This window comes from Gorilla gorilla, chromosome 10, assembly GCF_029281585.2.
Source record: "Gorilla gorilla gorilla isolate KB3781 chromosome 10, NHGRI_mGorGor1-v2.1_pri, whole genome shotgun sequence".
NCBI classification, from domain to species: domain Eukaryota; kingdom Metazoa; phylum Chordata; class Mammalia; order Primates; family Hominidae; genus Gorilla; species Gorilla gorilla.
Window position 1 is genome coordinate 83,454,317 of NC_073234.2, and position 20,510 is coordinate 83,474,826.

The 20,510-nt window shown below is 37.7% G+C and overlaps 1 protein-coding gene across 1 annotated transcript; it reads right to left on the minus strand.

Moving 5' to 3' along the window:
• IFNG (interferon gamma) lies at nucleotides 1-5,161 on the minus strand. The gene is made up of 4 exons (XM_004053525.4): nucleotides 4,919-5,161; nucleotides 3,592-3,660; nucleotides 3,314-3,496; nucleotides 1-887 (listed from the first exon to the last, which is right to left on the minus strand). Exons 1-4 carry the CDS (start codon nucleotides 5,030-5,032, stop codon nucleotides 753-755), a joined length of 501 nt encoding a protein of 166 aa, XP_004053573.1. The 5' UTR covers nucleotides 5,033-5,161; the 3' UTR covers nucleotides 1-752.
• Nucleotides 5,162-20,510: the final 15,349 nt, after the last annotated feature.

The window sequence follows — 20,510 nt, forward strand, 5'->3', positions numbered from 1 at the left end:
AAAAGCGAAAGCCAACAAAATGCTAGTGGAAAGAAATACCACATTTAATGGAATCAAATGCAACTCTAAAATTTCCACAGCTAAGAAGACTCCCCTCCCTACGAATTCATTAATAGGTAGTTCTTTCACTCCAGTTCTCACTTAGAAAAAGTCCAACACAGCATAAGTAGTTGTGAACTTACACTTTATTCATATATATTAGATATTGATAATCTTAACAAATGAGTTACTTTCCATTTGGGTACAGTCACAGTTGTCAACAATATTTGGAAGCACCAGGCATGAAATCTCCTGAGATGCTATGTTTTCATCAGGGTCACCTGACACATTCAAGTTCTGTCTGACATGCCATTAAAGCACTGGCTCAGATTGCAGGCATATTTTCAAACCGGCAGTAACTGGATAGTATCACTTCACTTATAAGTGTTCATTGTATCATCAAGTGAAATAAACACACAACCCATGGGATCTTGCTTAGGTTGGCTGCCTAGTTGGCCCCTGAGATAAAGCCTTGTAATCACATAGCCTTGCCTAATTAGTCAGAAAACAAAGGATTAAGTGAGACAGTCACAGGATATAGGAATTATAAATAATACATATATTAATAGATATTCATTTTCATTACACAAAAGTTGCTATTATAAATACTTATTTGATTGATGAGTCTAAAAATATATTCCCCATATAAATAATGTTAAATATTAATAAATAGATTTAGATTTAAAATTCAAATATTGCAGGCAGGACAACCATTATTGGGATGCTCTTCGACCTCGAAACAGCATCTGACTCCTTTTTCGCTTCCCTGTTTTAGCTGCTGGTGACAGTTCAGCCATCACTTGGATGAGTTCATGTATTGCTTTGCGTTGGACATTCAAGTCAGTTACCTATTGGGAAAGAAAAGAGCAAAATTAATTTCAGGCATATAAGCCATCAGGATATTCTGTTAATGTCATGATGGTCAGTGAAAATAAAAGTATTCCTTTAAAAAATGGACCGTATTACCTTAATATACAATATTTACTTCTTCAGCAGTTGAAGCTAAAAATTACAATTACATTTCTAGTTGTGCTATAATGTGGTGGAGTCCATCACATATCTTTAAATCTACTTCTATAGAATTCTTGAAATTATATAGTGAAAAGACTCCTGGTGTGGAGTCAGCATAAAAAGGTGGGTTTGAATCTCATGCATGCAATAATTCTGACCTTGAGCCAGCTACTTAACCTCTCTGAACTTCTATTTTCTCATCTAAAGGAGGATGAGACTGTTTCTATGACCTCTCTATGATCAATCTACCAATTATATCACTTTATACTTTAGTCTCTCCTGTATGCATCAAATGAGTAACTATAGGTCAATGATTCTCACTGTTGTGCATAGCAGATTAACCCGGAAACCTGTTAAAGACCTCAGAGATCCAGGTGCATGAAGTGGAAGGACTGTGCCCTGTGCATTCACTAAGCTCCCCAGGTGATTCTGACATCCACCTAAGTTTGAGAACCACTGATCTACGTTAGGTACCCTAGAAAACACCAAATCCAAAACGAATGAAAACTGTAATTTTTAATTTCTCCCAGATTAGGTCAGTCTCTCAATTTCCATAATAGATTTTAAAATAAACACCCCCAATCATATTTATATATGGCTTACTGATATATAAAGTTTAAAATTAGGAATTGCAACAACTTTTCCAGTACCCTGCCTTCTAGGTAAGCAAATTGAACTACTTGCATTTCCTCACTCTAACCAATAAGGCCATTTAGATGATGCTTCATAAAATGTGGACCATTTACCTTCCTCTTGGCTCTGCCATTACATTTTTTCTAATCTTGGGAACACTATGGCTACCTCACCACATTTCTGAGGATGGCTGGGGGATTACAGCTAAAGACTAATTGTCAAAGGGCATAACATGCATAAAATAGCTTAGCAACTGAGCCAAAGAGAATAATAATTAATAGAGCTCACTCAAGATTGCCCATCAAGAAACAGGAGGTTTGTAGCTTCCAGAAGGAAGAAACCAACAGATTTTTTTTTCATTTTTTAAAGGCCCAGTTCCTGCAGAGTAGAAAAAATTTTCGACGAGCTGTGTGTTTGCAAGTGACAGATTTTACTTTCCAATGTTCAAATCATCACCGAGAAACTAAGAGACTTATCCAGGACTGAACAGTAAGCCAGGGGCACCACTGGATTAGAAACAAGTGCTGAGTGTCTAGTTTATAACCAAAGGAGACCTGTTGCCATGTCTCTCCTTTCTGTTTCTGGGGGCTTACATGAGAGGAGTGAGAGGCAGGCCCAGCAATAGTGAAAGCTGAGCACAAATCCTAAGAACACAAATGCTAGCTTGAAGACCCTGGTCCCTCTCATTTGAGACCATTTATATCAAAGTCAAACCCAAAGGAATCTAGAGGCCTTTGTCTTCTAGAAAACATTTTGAAAAACATGATTTGTCTTTATGCCTCAACGTTATCTTTCTGTTTATAGAAGCCATAACTTAAAGATACAAGTTCATAAGGTAAGACTTAGGAGTCTAAGGAGTCCTCCAGCTGAGATATTCTGAAAGTTGATAGAGAGATGATAGAACAATCTTTTCATAAGGTATAAATTCTATCTATTTTTCCCTAAAAACAACAAGCAGCAACCATTCTTGCTTCTAATTGGGCAGTACAATCTGATAGGTTGGCTAGAGACTTGCAGTGGGGTGTCCCTGGTACCTATACAAAGACTGTAGCTTTCTTCTATCTCATTCTCATTTTCTATTCTTTGCATTGTAGAGTTTTGGAGCAAACAAGGTCATCAAACTTATGCAGTGTACCTAACAGTTTCCTTTTAAGATGAGGAAACTGAGCCCCAGCCAGCCATGTGATTCATCACAGTTCCTTGGTGGCTGAGTTGGGAGGAGAACACACATCTTCTCAGCTCCTCCCACTGCTCTTTCCATTAAGACAGACAGCCTCTCATTCAAAGTAAGAGAATTTCCATCATATGAGCAAGGGACAATGAGAGAACTGCTTCTCAGTACTCCCTGCTGCTTCCTCACCTACTTCCTCTTCACTGGATTTGTCAACTCACCTGTCTTTACGCAATAGTTACAATGCCAGCATTTTTCTACATTACATACTTCAGCGATTCTCTTACTGGCTTTGCAAAGTCACCCAAACACGAATGGAAATAGTAAGGTAGAGTTTCAGCCATGAGTTGAGTTCATAGCTTTAGCAACTGTTAAATAGCTAATGTCTACTTTCTGGAGAATAAATACTTTGCAAGACCCTCGGCAATGAAACCAAAGAAAGAATTTAAATAGCCTCACCGAATAATTAGTCAGCTTTTCAAAGTCATCTCGTTTCTTTTTGTTGCTATTGAAAAACTTGACATTCATGTCTTCCTTGATGGTCTCCACACTCTTTTGGATGCTCTGGTCATCTTTAAAGTTTTTAAAAAGTTTGAAGTAAAAGGAGACAATTTGGCTCTGCATTATTTTTCTGTCACTCTCCTTGGAAGGAAAGAGCACAAACAGAGGATGACGTGAATTTATCCATCAGAAAGCAAGTAACAGGAAAATTAGCCAAATGGGAATATTCAGCTTACCTCTTTCCAATTCTTCAAAATGCCTAAGAAAAGAGTTCCATTATCCGCTACATCTGAATGACCTGCATTCTAAAAAGAAAAAGAAAAAATTGGTTTACAATTAGCCCATAAATTGCCTTAAAAATATATTTCAAGTTTCATTGAACTCAGATGTGACAATATTCACTGATTTCCTTTTCAACTCTTCTGCTTAGTTCTAACAATAAGTATTCCCAAAAGGCTTATGTGAGATATAGACAAAGACTATTATGCTCTTTTAGCTTTTTTATTTCCCAGTATAACCATTAAATTGCAATGTCACAAATGAGCTCAACAAAGCTGATGATACTCCAAAGGTCCCAAAAACTATAGTAAGCTAAAGAAAGTATTTTCAAGCTAGGCTAAAAAATACAAAAACAAAAAACAGCAAAGCCACCCCACTATAAAATACTGCCCCCCAATGGTACAGGTTTCTATTACATCTACTGTGCCTTCCTGTAGGGTATTATTATACGAGCTTTAAAAGATAGTTCCAAACATGTGCGAGTGTGTGTGTGTGTGTGTGTGTGTGTGTGTGTGTGTGTGTGTGTGATTTGATTTTGTGTTGTAAGAATAAAATCAATTGTGAATGTCTGAATATTATTATGACAGCTATAATTATAATAGCTAAGTTTTAAACAAATAATGAAATATTTAAAATGTAAAAATTTTCATTAACCATCAATAAAATTTTAAAAGAAACTCAAAAAATTCACTTAAAATTTTTAAACATTCCTTAGCCAGAATCATAATTCTTCCAAAATCCCAGTGAGCAACGAAGTTCAGGAATACTTCACAAGTAATATAGATAGAGAAGCAGAATGTTGAAATCACTTTTTGGAGAAAATCACCTATCAGTTATTTTTTTAAGCCTAAGCTTTAAGGACCTTTTTTACTTTAATTTGTAAACATTTCCTATTACCTTTGTAATGCTAATCTTGACCTTAGAGTCTGAGAAGTCAAAAACTAATAACCAATCATTTTTTTCAATCTGCATACTCCTTGACTATCACAACTGAATGAGTTCCCACCACAAAATTATTAACATCATTATGCTTCATACCCATATTATGCCCATCTTTTGGAAAATTCATAAATCCCTTTTAAGTCTCTATACAAACTGAGCAGAAGGTTAAAACAATATCTAGATTATTTAGTCAAGGAACTCATCTAGTCAATAATTAACAAAAGAACACCAAATCTCAAAATGACTGCCTACAAGAGATGACAGCCTATCAGAGATGCTACAGCAAGTCGATATTCAGTCATTTTCAACCACAAACAAGTACCATTAAAAAGTCATACTTACAAAATATTTCTTAAGGTTTTCTGCTTCTTTTACATATGGGTCCTGGCAGTAACAGCCAAGAGAACCCAAAACGATGCAGAGCTGAAAAGCCAAGATATAACTTGTATATTTCATCGTTTCCGAGAGAATTAAGCCAAAGAAGTTGAAATCAGTAGTTCTTGTATCAAGCTGATCAGGTCCAAAGGACTTAACTGATCTTTCTCTTCTAATAGCTGGCTGATCTTCAGATGATCAGAACAATGTGCTGCACCTCCTCTGGCTGCTGGTATTTATACCTAATTGAAGTCTCCTGAGGATTACGTATTTTCACAAGTTTTTTAAGATGAGATGGTGACAGATAGGCAGGGATGCTAGTTTGTATTAATAACTAAGGTTTTGTGGCATTTGGGTGTTGTAGTTAGAGTTTCCTTTAGACTCCTTGGGTCCTTTGACGATGAGACAGACCCATTATGCCCACCTGTGCCATTCTGGTGGGATTCTTTGAAGGCACTTTTACTTCACACCATTCAAGGACTGGAAATTTTTTTGAACCTCCCCACTTCGCCCTGGTAAAATGTTGACTCTTCATTCACAAAGCACATTGATCATTTGCTTGTGGTTGGGAACAAGTGAAAAACGAAATTCTAGGGCCTCTCAAACGTTTACAAAGGGGCAGCCTTTTAAAATTTTTCTTGCAAATGACCAGAAAGCAAGGAAAGAATGTGGTTAAAAGAACAATTTGGTGAGGAAGTCCTTCATCAGAGTTGGTTAGTAAAATATCTACCACAAGTTTCAAATTGCTCTAGATCAGCACTGCCCAGTAGAAATATAATACAAGCCACACAGGTAAATTTAAATGATCTAGTAGCCTCATTAATAAAAGTTTCTTAAAAAGGTAAATATAATTTTAAAATATATTGTATTTAAACCAATATATCCCAAATATTACTTCAGTATGCATCAATATACTACATTATTAATAAGGTATTTGACATATTTTTTGTCATATTAAATCCTTGAAATACAGTGTAGAGAATATTCCCAGGGGGAGTTCCAGACGCAGTGGCTCACACCTGTAATCCCAGCACTTTGGGAGGTCGAGGCGGGTGGATCACAAGGTCAGGAGTTCGAGACCAGCCTAGCCACTATGGTGAAACCCCATCTCTACTAAAAATACAAAAAAATTAGCCAGGCATGGTGGTGTATGCCTGTAATCTCAGCTACTAGGGAGGCTGAGGCAGGAGAATGGCTTGAACCCAGAAGGTGGAGGTTGCAGTGAGCCGAGATCGCGCCACTACACTCCAGCCTAGGTGACAGAGTAAGACTCCGTCTCAAAAAAAAAAAAAAGAAAAAAAGAAAAAAGGAAAGAAATACAGTGTGTATTTTAAGCCTACGGTGCGTCTCAATTTGGTCTAGTCATATTTCAAATGCTTAAAGGGCACATACTGCTAGGTGCTACTATATTGAACAGCATAGCTCTAAACAATTTATTGTTCCAAATAATCAGTACTAACAGAGAATCTTTTTAACTTTTTATTTCTTTGTCTTTCAGACACAAAAAAAAATAGGATTCTTTCTCCTCCTTTGTAATTTATTTATGAAGTACAACACTTTGGGATGGCACAAAAAGCCCTCCACTCTTTGGTTCAAACCCACTTTGCATTTCTACCTGCACTGTGTACATAACAGTATTGCGGTTATGGGGCAAACTTGATTCCTGACTCCCCTACTATCTAGCTATATGATTGTGAGTTAGCTTCTTAAATCTTCTATGACTCAGTCTCCTTACCTGTAAAATTGACTTGATAATAGTATCTTCTTCCATGCTTCAGTTGAAAATTAAATCAGGTAATCCTCATAAAGTGCTAGGAATTTTTCCTGGCATATAGTAATCACTAATAAAAGTTTATTATTATTTTGGCACATTGGATGACTAGTCATTTCTTTTTTTTTTTTTTTGAGACGGTGTCTTGCTCTGTCACCCAGGCTGGAGTGCAGTGGCGCGATCTCGGCTCACTGTAAGCTCTGCCTCCCGGGGTTCACGCCATTCTCCTGCCTCAGCCTCCCGAGTAGCTGGGACTACAGGCACTCGCCACGCCCGGCTAATTTTTTTTTATTTTTATTTTTATTTTTAGTAGAGACGGGGTTTCACTGTGTTAATCAGGATGGTCTCAATCTCCTGACCTCGTGATCCGCCCGCCTTGGCCTCCCAAAGTGCTGGGATTACAGGCGTGAGCCACCGCACCCGGCCTAGTCATTTCTTTAAAAAAAAAAAAAAAAAAAAAAAAGTACCGTGGACCTTTGCTCATGCTGTTTCTTTGGTCTTGAGCTCTTTTTCCTCTCATTTGTGCCCCTGAGAGTAGTAGCCATCCATCCAAGCCCGGCTTAAAAATTACCATCTCCCTGAGTTTTTCCAAAATTATCCTCCTTAAAATTAATCTTACATTCTCTATACAAGTCTTGGTTTATACTTTTCTAAGAGTTCTGATTCCTCAATCTTGATTGAAGATGGCTATTCGCGTGTCTTCTGCCATGTTAGATTGAGTTTCTGAAAATCAGAAATTGTTTCATTGCTTTTATGATGGCTTTCTCTTCCCTAAAATATTTTAGCATGGATATTTGCTCATAAAGAACACTGAATAAATGTAAATTCGAATGCTTGCCTAAGGCTCTCTTTTGAGTTATTTGCCCTCAAATTCTAATTCCGATGTTATCAGGCCTAACCTGCAAGAAACTAGTTTTTAATTAAATAATATTTATGATTAATGTTAGAAACATGATGCTATGTCTCTTTAGCCAACACTTGCTGACTGCGACAATTTCGTGTATTCTTTTATGTGGGAAAAAAAAAGCCAGAAAGCTCTTTGAGGGGCGATCTTCCCAAAGAATAAATAAGATCAAAACATTTATGTGGAACCAAACCTCATGTTAAGCAAGTGAAGAATGTAAAAATTACATTGTTGCATACAAAGCTCTACTGTTGCTCTGCTCAAGAAAAATTACGTCCAGAGAACGTGCTTGCAGGTGGCACAGGGATTTGGGTCAGAGCCTGAGACACTTTGCAGGTTCTCAATACCTTCCAATGCCCAACCTCTGAGTCACTGGAAGGAATGTTCCCAACTGTCTGGAAATAAGTAAAAATTAGTTCTGCCTGGTCCTTGATTGCTCCACTGGAATGTAGTACTAGGATTGAGGAGTTAAGAATAGTGGGATCCATAAGAGGGAATGATATACTGCCTAGCCACTTGTAAATTGAGAATGCCTATTCAAAATAACAGATTATATTAAGAATATGTTTACAGTGTGGCAACTGTTTACAAAGAGTAATTACACGGCTAAAATCCAAGCTCTAATAACTCTTGATGGCATGGCCAAGCACAGAATTATGGAATTATAGATTATCTATGGTCAACCCCTTACCTTTTAGATTTGTAAATCCAGACCCAGAAAGACAAGTGATGTGCTTAAATTCATTCAGCTGGCTAATGCAGAACTGAGTCTAAATCCAAGATCTTCCCAAAGAGGATGGAACCCTTAGTCAATCCATCCCCCAATCTATCAATATCCGTTGAGATGATTGCATGTACCTCTACGTTAGATATGTGAATTCAAATAACTACACCCTATCAGGCTTTAGTTTCTGGGATTTTTTCTTCTGTAGAATTTGTGAGATAGTAATCACACTTTAATTCCTTAAAACACAGTAAGACTGCAAATATAATTTGAAATTGTTTCTGAAATATATTTTTGAAATTTTTGCCTAGACATCCCAGCCAACCTGACTTCATGGACATGCAACCTGTGCAGTCTGACAGGACCCTGAACTTAGAACAGCCCACACTTGGTTTAATGCTCTGTTGTCACTTCCTTGAAATTTCTAATAACTCTTCAAACAAAGGACACACATTTTCGTTTTGCACTTGTTTCCACAAATTATGTAGCTGGTCCTGCATTCCAGGCTGGCAGTGAAACATCTGCTATTAGATTTTCATCTTTCAACATACGATTCTTTTGTTCAGAACATTATCACTACAATAAGTATATATGTTTGTGATCTTTTCCTGTCTTGTCAACTTTGCAAACAAATAAATTTCTCTCTCTTTTCTGCCTGTAAAACACCTTTTGTTGCACATGCAAACTAGAGGTTTCACACTTTGTTGGTTTGGCCAGTTCTGAGACTGCAGAGTAAGTCACCATCAAGATATACTTTAAAAGTTTTGCAAAGCCATCAGGAGCCAAGGTGTGACCATATTACTAAAACAGAGGGGCTGAAAACTTTCTTTTTTCTTTTCAACTAGACTTTTTTTTCTGAAAACTGGCTATGGTTATATATGACACGTCAGCAACATTTCAATCATATCTCATGCTATCCTCAGTCTTAACTGAGTAGGTAGTCAGTAAGCCAAAACTTACACCTTGGTTTCCCTTTTCCTCTGTCATCAGCAGTCACATCCTAGCACTCACAACCAAATTATCTCATCCAGACTTCGGCGTAGATTTCTTCCACTCAATATGAGTCAATATTGGATCCATGCCCCCACGCTATTTTGACTTCAGGAACTCCTGACATCATGCAAGCCAAACCTACGGAAGAAGCATGACATACAGAATAGAAGTCCACACGGAGTCAGAGTTTCCCCGCAATTTGACTCATAAAATCCCGTAAGTTAGAGGAAGATTTTCTGAATCCCCCCTTTTCTTTTGTGCCTTCTGGCCATTTTTGAGGAGTGGTTCAAAGAATATAGAAGGTATGCTACTTACACAGTACAATCATCAGATTACAATATTCTTAATTTTATATCAGATGGGATTGTGTATTGATTATCCAGAGATTCATGGTCCTGCTTTGAAGGTTGTATTTTTGTTCCACAAGGAATTTTAATGCACCAAGTGCCAAATACTCTGATTGATATGGGGTTACCAAAGAAGGATGAAAAGTTCTATTGTGAAAATGTTGGTTTATATCCCAATTTCAATTAATAAATATGTCCTTATTGAATTGAATGCCTACTAGATATCCATAGCTTTAGGGGTTACAAAGAAGTTAGCAGTGAGACAATCCGGTAGGAGCATATGTCACCACATTGGAAGCTAGGATTGATTCCTGTTCTTGTTGCTGAATAGGTAGAATAGGTATCCATATTCCCCACCTTTTCTCCATGTACATCCTCTCCAGGTGGTTCATATCGTTAAGAGGACTTATTATTGGTCAGAGGGAAATACACACGTTGACATATGTATTGTGTTTCCTCCTCCTATACCCAAGGCAGACGTCACTAATCAGTCATGGCATTCCTTTCTATTAAATCCAGATATCACCGCTGAATCCTTCTCAACACTGAAATCCAGATAGATACTGACTTATTTATATTTCATTGCTTATTTTCCCTATTAGGGCAAAGGTTTACTTGTTGTTATGCCTCTTAGTTAGATCCTCCATATGGGTTCATTCAACTTACAAAGAAGTAAAAGGCATAATCTCTTCCTCCAAGAAAATTAGTTTTGGGGGAAAATGTAACAATCCATGAAGTAATATAAGGGAAAGAACTTTGGCCTAAGAGAAAGGAGTCCCAAATTCTGGTCCTGTGTCTGCAAGTGATGTGAGATTTTGAACAAAGCCTTTACCCATGCCTTATATTTAACCACATCATCTTTAAAATGAAGACTTAACTCTAAATGAACTCTAAGTTTCCTTCTATTCTTAATATCCTACATTTCTATGATTGTGATTTATGAGGAATATAAGACATTACTAAGGACTAAGGTTGCAAGAAGTAAAGACTCCAACAGACTTAGAAATTCAGAGAAATCAGCCAAGTGCAGTGGCTCATGCCTGTAATCCCAGCACTTTGGGAGGCCAAGGCAGGCAGATCATCTGAGGTCAGGAGTTCGAGACCAGCCTGGCCAACATGGTGAAACCTCATCTCTACTAAAAATACAAACCCCATCTCTACTAAAAATACTAATCTCATCCCTACTAAAAATACAAAAATTAGCCGGGCATAGTGGCATGTACCTGTAATCCCAGCTATTCAGGAGGCTGAGGCAGGAGAATCACTTGAACCCAGGAGGCGGAGGTTGCAGTGAGCCGAGACTGCACCACTGCACTCCAGCCTGGGTGACAGAGCAAGACTCTGTCTAAAACAAACAAACAAACAAAAAAAAGAAAAGAAAGAAATTAAGAAAAAATCATTGTCTGAATGGTGGAAAAGTTGGGAAATGTTACCCATCACTTGAGTTTTTAATTTAATTTGAATTTGAGCTTTGAATTGGAATTGAATTTTTAAACATATATACAATTTGTAGGAATAATACTTCACAGCTTGTACTTAAACCTTCAGGTCATGTGCTTTTTTACCCCAGTGGTCTCAAGAAATGAGTTGTCCTCAGGGTAGCCCCTGAAATGGCAATGGCATGAGGCTTTGAAAACTTGTATATTTTTCCATTGGAAACTTACTCCTGTATCTCTCACGATAAAAGTTCTATACAGCAGACTGGCAGGTTCACGTTCTCTCCTATGCTACCTGGCAGAGGAATTCTGAGTCCACCATGAGCCAATAAATAAGTTTCTTTTCTCACCAGTGTTTAACCTGTCATTATTACCATGTCACCAATCCCTGAACCAATTTAAGAAGTATCAGAATTAAATTCCCATCCATTGATTTTTCAAATGGAAATATTTTTTAATGGTTGTAAAATTATGTGGGATCTTTTAAATAAAAAAAACAGACAATACAGAACAGCATAAGAAAAGAAAAAAATCACCTATGATTTCACTTTCCACAGGTAAATATAGTTAGCTTTTGGAGACAAAGTATTTCATTATTTTTTTCTACCTACATAACACAGTGCCCGGCACAAAATTTTTTCCCAATAAACTTCTGTGGATTAACGAAATATGAGCCAAAGTGATTTAATGATTAAGTTCAAAGGCTCCGGAGTCAGGCTGTGTGTGTTCAATCATGACTTTGCTCCTTACTGTCTTGTTGATTTGTAATGCATTACTTAACTTCTCTGGGTATCACTTTCCTCGTCTATAAAAAGGTGATACAAATAATAACTGTCTCAAAAGATTTCATGAGTATAAATTATGTCAGCATGTGTAATAGTGCAATGCCTTGCATGTGGTAAGAGCCCATTAAATGCACAGTCATTATTACTAGTGGCTTCCAATATTCAGATTCAGTCTCCTCCTAGCACATGGAATAAGATACTTCACGGCCTCTTTCAATTAAATGGTATCTTGTGACTTTTTTCTGGCCAATCTACTCTAAGTAATGACAGACATTACTTTGGATTAGAGTAGATTGGCCCAAAAAAGTCATGAGATACCATTCTGGGCCAAGGCCAAAGAAAGCCCCTGAGAATCCTTCCAGCTCTCTCTTCCCTTGCTGCAGTAATGATAAGGGTCACATGTTTTCAGGACACGAAACATGGCAGATAGAATACATGCTACCTCTACATTCTTTCAGAATCCATAAGACAAAAATAATGACATAAAAGGCTATAAAGCCTCAACAACAAAAAAAGCCAAAAGCAAATGAGAAACGTCAATGAAGTTATGGAAGATGGAAAGAAGATGAGCAAGTGGTGAGTAACTTCAACTTTAGATTTCTCCACTGCAGCAAGTACCAAGTAGAGGAAATTTAGTTCACACTGCAGATTAGTAGAAAACTCAGGAATTGTGTTATTAATCACTTCTGAAGAAGGAAGTTCAGGGTGGGATTGAAAATAAGACAATTGGTTGAAAAATGTATATAAGATGTAGTTAGATCCCTCGTATCCCAATTAGCCACACCACTGCCCCCGTATACCTGTTTGAAGACTGGAAGTTTACCTTCCAGCAAGATTCTGGATATCTTCTGGATATTTAGCATAGCTGAGAAGGAAGTAAGTACCTTCATAAGGTTTGGATTTAATTGAAAGCCATCATACTGAGCAGTGAGAACACGAGGCTTCCAGAATGCTTACTATCAGGCTTATATTCCTAGTCTCTAGGAAATTGCCAAGCCGAAAAGAAAAGATGTACCAATGTGGGGCTCCTGCCAGTGAAACCCACCAGTTTCAAGTATCACCCTACTAGGAGGCTTGTAAGTCAGGAAGTCCAATCAATATATTTAATGTACCCAATCCAACAATTTGGACTTTGTTATAAAACATAAACAACATTAATGAGCAGAAAAATACTTGAAAAAATACTTTAGGATAAAATACAAAGTCTGAAAAACAAACAGAAAAAATAAATAAAAGAAATGAAGTTTAATGCAGAGAAAAATAACAAAGAGAAAAAAATTTAAAAATAATAGAAGATTCATGGAACAATAACATTTAGAGAAGAAGAAGCTCTTAGAACTTAAAAGCTGGTGGTAGGGCCAGGTGCAGTGGCTCATGCCTGTAATCCCAGCACTTTGGGAGGCCAAGGTGGGCAGATCACTCGAGGTCAGGAGTTCGAGACAAGCCTGGCCAACATAGTGAAACCCCATCCCTACTAAAAATATAAAAATTAGCCAAGCATGGTGGCACACATCTGTAGTCTCAGCTATTAAGGAGGCTGAGGCAGGAGGATTACTGGAGCCCGAGAGGCAGAGGTTGCAGTGACCCAAGATCGCACCACTGCACTCCAGCCTGGGTGACAGAGTGAGACTCAGTCTCAAAAAAAATGGTGGCAGAAGTTTAAAAGCAATAGAAGGGTTGAAATATAAAGTTGAAGAAATCTCTAAGAAAGAACAAAATGACCAAGAACTGGAAAAATATAAAGAAATTCAGGAAAACTAAAGAATCTACTTAGAAATCCAACACTTAAGTAACAGGTGCTCCAGAAAGAGAAAATATGTAATTGAAGGAAGAAAATTTTCAGAAGATTATTTGTATAATTTTTCCATAGCTGAAGAATGTGAGTTTCCAAAATGAAAAACCCAACGAATGCCCAGTCCAATGAGTTTAAAAAATAAAAATAAAAAGACAGGCCTTAGAGTGCATTTTTAAATTTCGGAGAATCTTGTATGTGGAGAAGATCCTCAAAGTTCAAGAGAGAAAACATAGGTTGTAAACATTATAAATACAAAGGATGTGGAAACAGAATGTCACCAGACTTCTCAATAGCTATTCTGGAAGCTAGAGGTTGATGGAGCAATGTTTTTAAATACTTGAATAAAATAGTGTCCAAACTAGAATTTCATGCTATGCCAAACAATTAATAGTTAGGATGAGACAATTTTTTTTATTCATGGGAGATTTCATGACTTTATGTCCCATGTGCCGTTTCTCATGAAGCATCTTGAGAAAGTCAAGAAAGTGTTTAACCTAAATAAAACAATTAAATTAAGGAAGAAGATCTGGGATCCAGGAAACAAAGGATTTAACACAGGAAAAAGCTAGAATATTTTCTAGCAGGTGGTGAGGGAAGTCCCAAGAGGATCATTGTGCAGCAGGCCTACAGAGCAACCAGCACTGGTTGGAGCTAAAGGACTGGGAAGCCCAGGAGAAATGTCTCCAAGAAAAGAAATGGGATTAATATGAACATTACAAAGAAATTTCACCCCTGACAGAGACTGGGGTAGGGGAAGGTAAATTAATGATGAGTATGTGGAAAACTAAGAAAACCAACCAAACAATGCCAATTATTAACTTCAGGAAAAGCAAATATTGTGCACGAAAAAAATGTAATATTGTACCACAAATGTCATGAACAAGAATTACCTAATCATAGTCATGTCCATTTTACCACCTAAAGTGTAATATAGCTATAATGGGAAGATAGAGGACAAAGGGGCTAAGTGTGTATGTGTATAGGGTAGAGTAAGTCATAGTCATATTACCTGAAATGGGAAAAATTCAATGTAAGAAATAGGTAGTTTTATCGGGTAAGTAGAAGTTGAGCTAAGAAATGAAGCTAAAGGAATTGAAAGCGATAGCCTCAGAGAAGTATGTTTTAGAGATGGAACTGCGTGAATCAGAGTTACTGGCTTTTTGTTATAAGCCTTGTGGTATTTGGAACATCTGGGAGTCCCCAAAGCCACCTTCATTTCTGACACCAGCTGAAAGTTTGGAACCAGCCCCAGGTTCAATAATTCACTAGAAGGACTCATAGAACTAAGAAAAACCATTATACTCATGATTATGGTTTATTACAGCAAAAGAATACAGATTAAAATCAGCAGAGGAAAGAGGTCTATAGGGCAGGGCTCAGGAGCACTCCATGCTTAGAGCTTCCAGTCATTCTCTACCAGTAGAGAAGTGGACAGTGCTAACTTTTCCCAGCCATGATGTGTGACAATATACACAGAGTACTGCAGACTAGGGGAGCTTACTTGAGTCTTGCTGTCCGGAGACTTTATTGAGCTTGGTCACATAAACAAGATTGACCCCTGTATGACTGACTTTGGTCTCTAGCCATTCCAGAGGTCAATTTGATATTTTGTGGCCCAAGGCTCCCACCATAGATCACATTGTTAGCATAGATTATATCGCAGGGCTTAAGGCCTCTAGGAAACCAAAGACACTCTTATCAGGCAGGACATTCCAAGGGCATAGAAGTTACATCCCCAGTGTTGGAGACAAAGACCAAACCTCTCTTTGGATGAAGTTAATCCTGTACTGCATAATATTCCTTTATTTTTTCCCTTTTAAACTGTTTGTTCTGCTATAAGTTTTTTATGATTACCTCATGCTCAATTGGCAAATAAGAAAATGATGTGGATAAAATGTGGAATTATTTTTGGTTTATACTAGATTTTTCCCAGCATGTTAATGTTTTAAGACAACCGAGGCTCGGCATGGTGGCTTACGCCTGTAATCCCAGCAATTTGGGAGGCCGAAGCGGGTGGATCAACTGAAGTCAGGAGTTTGAGACCAACCTGACCAACATGATGAAACCCCATCTCCACAAAAAATACAAAATTAGCCAGGCCTGGTGGTGCATGCCTGTAATCCCAGCCACTTGGGAGGCTGAGGCAGGAGAATCACTTGAACCCAGGAGGCGGAGGTTGCAGTGAGCCGAGGTCACATCATTGTACTCCAGCCTGGGCAACAAGAGCAAAACTCCATCTCAAAAAAAAAAAAAAAAAGACAACCAAACATACGTCTTCTCACATTTAGGAAAAAGCCTTAGCAATATTTGAAGACCTTTTTAAAAAGTCAAAAGTTATAGAAGTGTTTTACTTTAATACCAGTAGTAATTGGTTTACTGGGTTCAAGAATTGCTAAATTTCCACTATCTGGGAAGCAGCAAGTGCAGATGAAGGAACTTTTCCTCCTGTATAAAATCAATGGATTAATGAAAATGGCTGTACCTCAGGTGGAATTTTTAATCGGAATCAAAATGTTCTCTACCAGAAACACATGTCCTCAGGCCCTACATCTCAAAAGAGGAAACAGCAGTCCAAATTACCAGGCTGCAAAGAATGGATTCACTATGATGATTGGCGGAAATTCCCAAGAGATTTTTAAATGCCTGGTTTTGGTTAGGACTTTTGTTGCTTTTGTTAATGCTCTGATTATAAAGTTTGAGAAGTATTGAATGGAATGTCCCAACTCTAGTTGTCTCCATAGGCCTTGTTATTTTTAGTCTTAGGTTTTGCATTATTAGGAAAGGCCATTATTAGTCAAGCAATATCTAAACTGAAGACCCTAACCTTAGTGTGAAGACTGCAAAAGTCAAAAAAAATTTTAATAAATCTGGATTTGGCTCCAGTAAAACAGAGCTTAGGAATAAGTGTTTGTGCAGCTCAAGATTTCTATCAGCAAAAATAATGGTGCCTCATAGTAATTAACAGCTGCCACAGTGCTTTATATGCACCATCTCATTTAATTATGACAACCATCCAAAGAAGACAAATTTATTTTTGTTTTATAGAGGAGAAAAATGAGGCTCGGAAAATAAGCAACTTATCCAAAGTCACTGGCCTAGTAAGTGATAAAGCTGGGTGTGGCTAAGTTCACTGTTGATGCTCTTAACCACTCAGCTGCAACCATCCTAGCTCCTGCTCTCTAATTTGCTCCTGAAAGCTTAACGTGCCTAACATTATATCATTAAAATTATTTGTGCACATATATGAAAAAACAACTCTAACTAATTTTAGCTGAAAGGTAACATTTAATGAAGGCATATGGAGGAGCTCATGGATAGAAGACATAGTTGAGGAACCATGTTCAATCTACCAGGCAATCCCAGAAGGTCTCTGCCCCAGAAACTACTCAGCCTTTCTGCAGAGCACCATGCAAGAACAAATTGGTAAATTCCAATGCTTTTGTTCTTATCTTTGTACCAGTCTGCTCCAGAATCAAACCCTAGAAAGTGAGTCTAATGAACATGGATGAGTTGACTGCCTGCTGGCATTAATCCTATAGTGCTGAGTAAAAAAAAACTGGTAGAAGGACCCTCTAGGTATCCTTTGGATTTCATGATGGGGTACAGGCAACCCCATGTCCCAGATTTACCAATCCAACCTGACCAAACATATTGAAGGTAATGAGATTCAAAAAAGAAAAAAAAAAAAGAACAAAACAAAACAAAAAAACTAGATTGTCATTAAAATGAGGGCAGATTTTTTTTGGCAAAACAGAGAAAAAAATGACCTCAACAGGGACTTTCAGAAGCACTCTTGAAATGACAAAACCCTCAGTGGAATTTATAGCATAACTTTCTTTTTAATATTCCATTTCTGGGTCAATCCTTGATCCTGTTAACACTTTAATAAGCAGCAACAAAGAGAGGCATCACTGCAGAGACTGTGCAGATACTAAATCAGCTTATGTACGTTCTGTCTAGGAAGACTTTGGGAACAGAGGCTGGCTTGCTGTTCATCAAATTTATTTGTGAGTTCTAGCCCATGGAATGTGAGTGGAAGTGATGTGTGCCATCCTCCATGGGCCATCTTCCATGTTTCTTCTCTGTTGACCAACTTGACACGAACATGCACAGTGACCTCACAGTCCAAATATTGAAGATGGTGAAGATGGTGGAGCCACAGGATGAAAGGATCCTGGTCCTGCTTAGAGAAGAGATAGCTCCTGTTCTGTTACATCTATTTTTGACTTTACATGAGCAAAAAGTAAACTTCTATTAGGTTTAAGCCATTTTACATTTTAATATAGCTACTGAAACCTCGCATCTTGACTACAGCTTTTATGTAAATAAGAAATATGGCCTGTAATCCCAGCTGTTTGGGAGGCTGAGGCAGGAGGATCACTTGAGGCCAGGAATTAAAGGCTGCAGTGTACTATGGTCAGACCACTGCACTCCAGCTTGGATGACAGAGACCTTGTCTTTAAAAGAAAAAGAAAAATGTATATTTCATATTTTAAAATAAATTTTTGGCTGGGCACAGTGGCTCATGCCTGTAATCCCAGTGCCTCAGAAGGCCGAGGCAGGAAGATCTTCTGAAGCCTGGAATTCAAGACCAACCTAGGCAACATATTGAGACCTTGTATCAAAAAAATATTTTTTTTAATCAGCTGGTCATGGTGTGTTGTGCCTGTAGTCCCAACTACTCAAGAGACCGAGGTGGAAGGATCGCTTGAGCCCAAAAATTCAAGGCTGCACTGAGCTGTGATCACGTCATTGTGCTCCAGCCTGGGCAACAGGCTGAGCAACTCTGTCTCTAAAATATATACATGTATTACATATAAAGTAAATTCTTGGCTGGGCGCAGTGGCTCACGCCTGTAATCCCAGCACTTTGGGAGGCCAAGGCAGGCGAATCACGAGGTCAGGAGTCCGAGACCAGCCTGGCCAACATAGTGAAACCCCGTCTCTACTAAAAGTACAAAAAATTAGCTGGACTTGGTGGCAGGCACCCGTAATCCCAACTACTCAGGAGAATGAGGCAAGAGATTCACTTGAACCCAGGAGGCAGAGGTTGCAGTGAGCCGAGATCACGGCACTGCACTCCAGCCCAGGCAACAATGTGAGACTCTGTCTCAAAAAAAAAAAAAAAAAGTAAATTCTTAAATTTACTTTAATGGCTTTAGAGCAAACACCGTCACTGCCTACTCAGACTTATATTGCCCAAAAACCTATTCCTTTCATGTTTATAATACTTCCTTGTTGGGATTGCCTTCTTAAGACTTTTTAAATTTGAAAAACCTATAAAGCCACTGTTTAATTGCTATTTATCGAACTTTAATTTGGGTTTTTTGTTTTGTTTTGTTTTGTTTTTTGCATTCTAATGTTTTTTCTTTTTTGTTTTAATTTATTTGCTTGCATCATTATTTTAGCTATAATTTTAGCTATCATTTCCCTAATTCCAAAAGAATTTGTGGTAACTGGCATTTAAAGGTTTTTTCCTAATCTTTTAACTTAGAAAGGCAATGGGTATCATAAAGCTAAGTAAGAAAGCTAAAGTTCTTATCTCTTTTCTTCTTCAAAGAGGGTAGCGTCTTTTAGATTGCAGCACAGATTTTTTTTTTTTTTTACTTCAGGCAACTCTAAACATGTGTCAGTTTCTTTAATTAAGATTTGGCATCCCCAACCATCTCATCTGACAAGAACAAGCAAGGGGGAACATATTCCCTATTTAACAAATGGTGTTGGGAGAATAGGCTAGCCATATGCAGAAAATTGAAACTGGACCCTTCCTTAAACCTTATACAAAAATTAACTCAAGATGGATAAAAGACTTAAATGTGAAACCCAAAACTATAAAAACCCTAGAAGAAAATCCAGGCAATGCCATTCAGAAGATAGGCATGGACAAAGATTTTATGACAAAAACACCAAAAACAATTGCAACATAAGCAAAAATTGACAAATGGGATCTAATTAAAATAAAGAGCTTCTGCACAGCAAAAGAAACTATCATCAGAGTGAACAGACATCCTATAGGATGAGAGAAAATTTTTGCAATCTAGCCATCTGATAAAGGTCTGATATCCAGAGTCTACAAAGAAGTTAAACAAATTTACATTAAAAAAAAAACTCAACCCCATTAAAAAGTAGGCAAAGGATATGAACAGACACTTCTCAAAAGAAGACATGCATGCAGCCAACAAACATGAAAAAAGCTCAACATTACTGGTCATTAGAGAAACGTAAATCAAAATAACAATCAGATACCATCTCATACTGGTCAGAATGGTGATTATTAAAAAGTCAAGAAAAAATGATGCTGGTGAGGTTGCAGAGAAAAAGGAATGCTTTTAGATGGTTGGTGGGAATGTAAATTAGTTCAACCATTGTGGAAGACAGTGTAGCAATTCCTCAAAGATCTAGAAACAGAAATACCATTTGAACCAGCAATCCCGTTATTGGGTGTATACCCAAAGGAATATAAATCGTTCTATTATAAAAACACATGCACACATATGTTCATTGTAGCACTATTCAAAATAACAAAGACATGGAATCAACCCACATGCCCATCAATGATAGACTGGATAAAGAAAATGTGGTATAAATATACACCATGGAATACTATGCAGCCATAAAAAGGAATGAGATCATGTCCTTTGCAAGAACATGGATGGAACTGTAAGCTGTTATCCTCAGCAAACTAACACAGGAACAGAAAACCAAACACCACATGTTCTCACTCACAAGTGGAAGCTGAATGATGAGATCACATGGACACATGGGGGGAACAATACGCACTGAGGCCTGTTGGGGAAGTGGGGTG

Coding starts and splice junctions, on each gene's coding strand:
- IFNG (XM_004053525.4), bottom strand. CDS start 5,032: ATGAAATATACAAGTTATATCTTGGCTTTTCAGCTCTGCATCGTTTTG. Junction 3,497..3,591: donor TTTTGAAGAATTGGAAAGAG/GTAAGCTGAATA, acceptor TTTCCTTCCAAG/GAGAGTGACAGAAAAATAAT. Junction 888..3,313: donor AAAAGCTGACTAATTATTCG/GTGAGGCTATTT, acceptor CTTTCCCAATAG/GTAACTGACTTGAATGTCCA.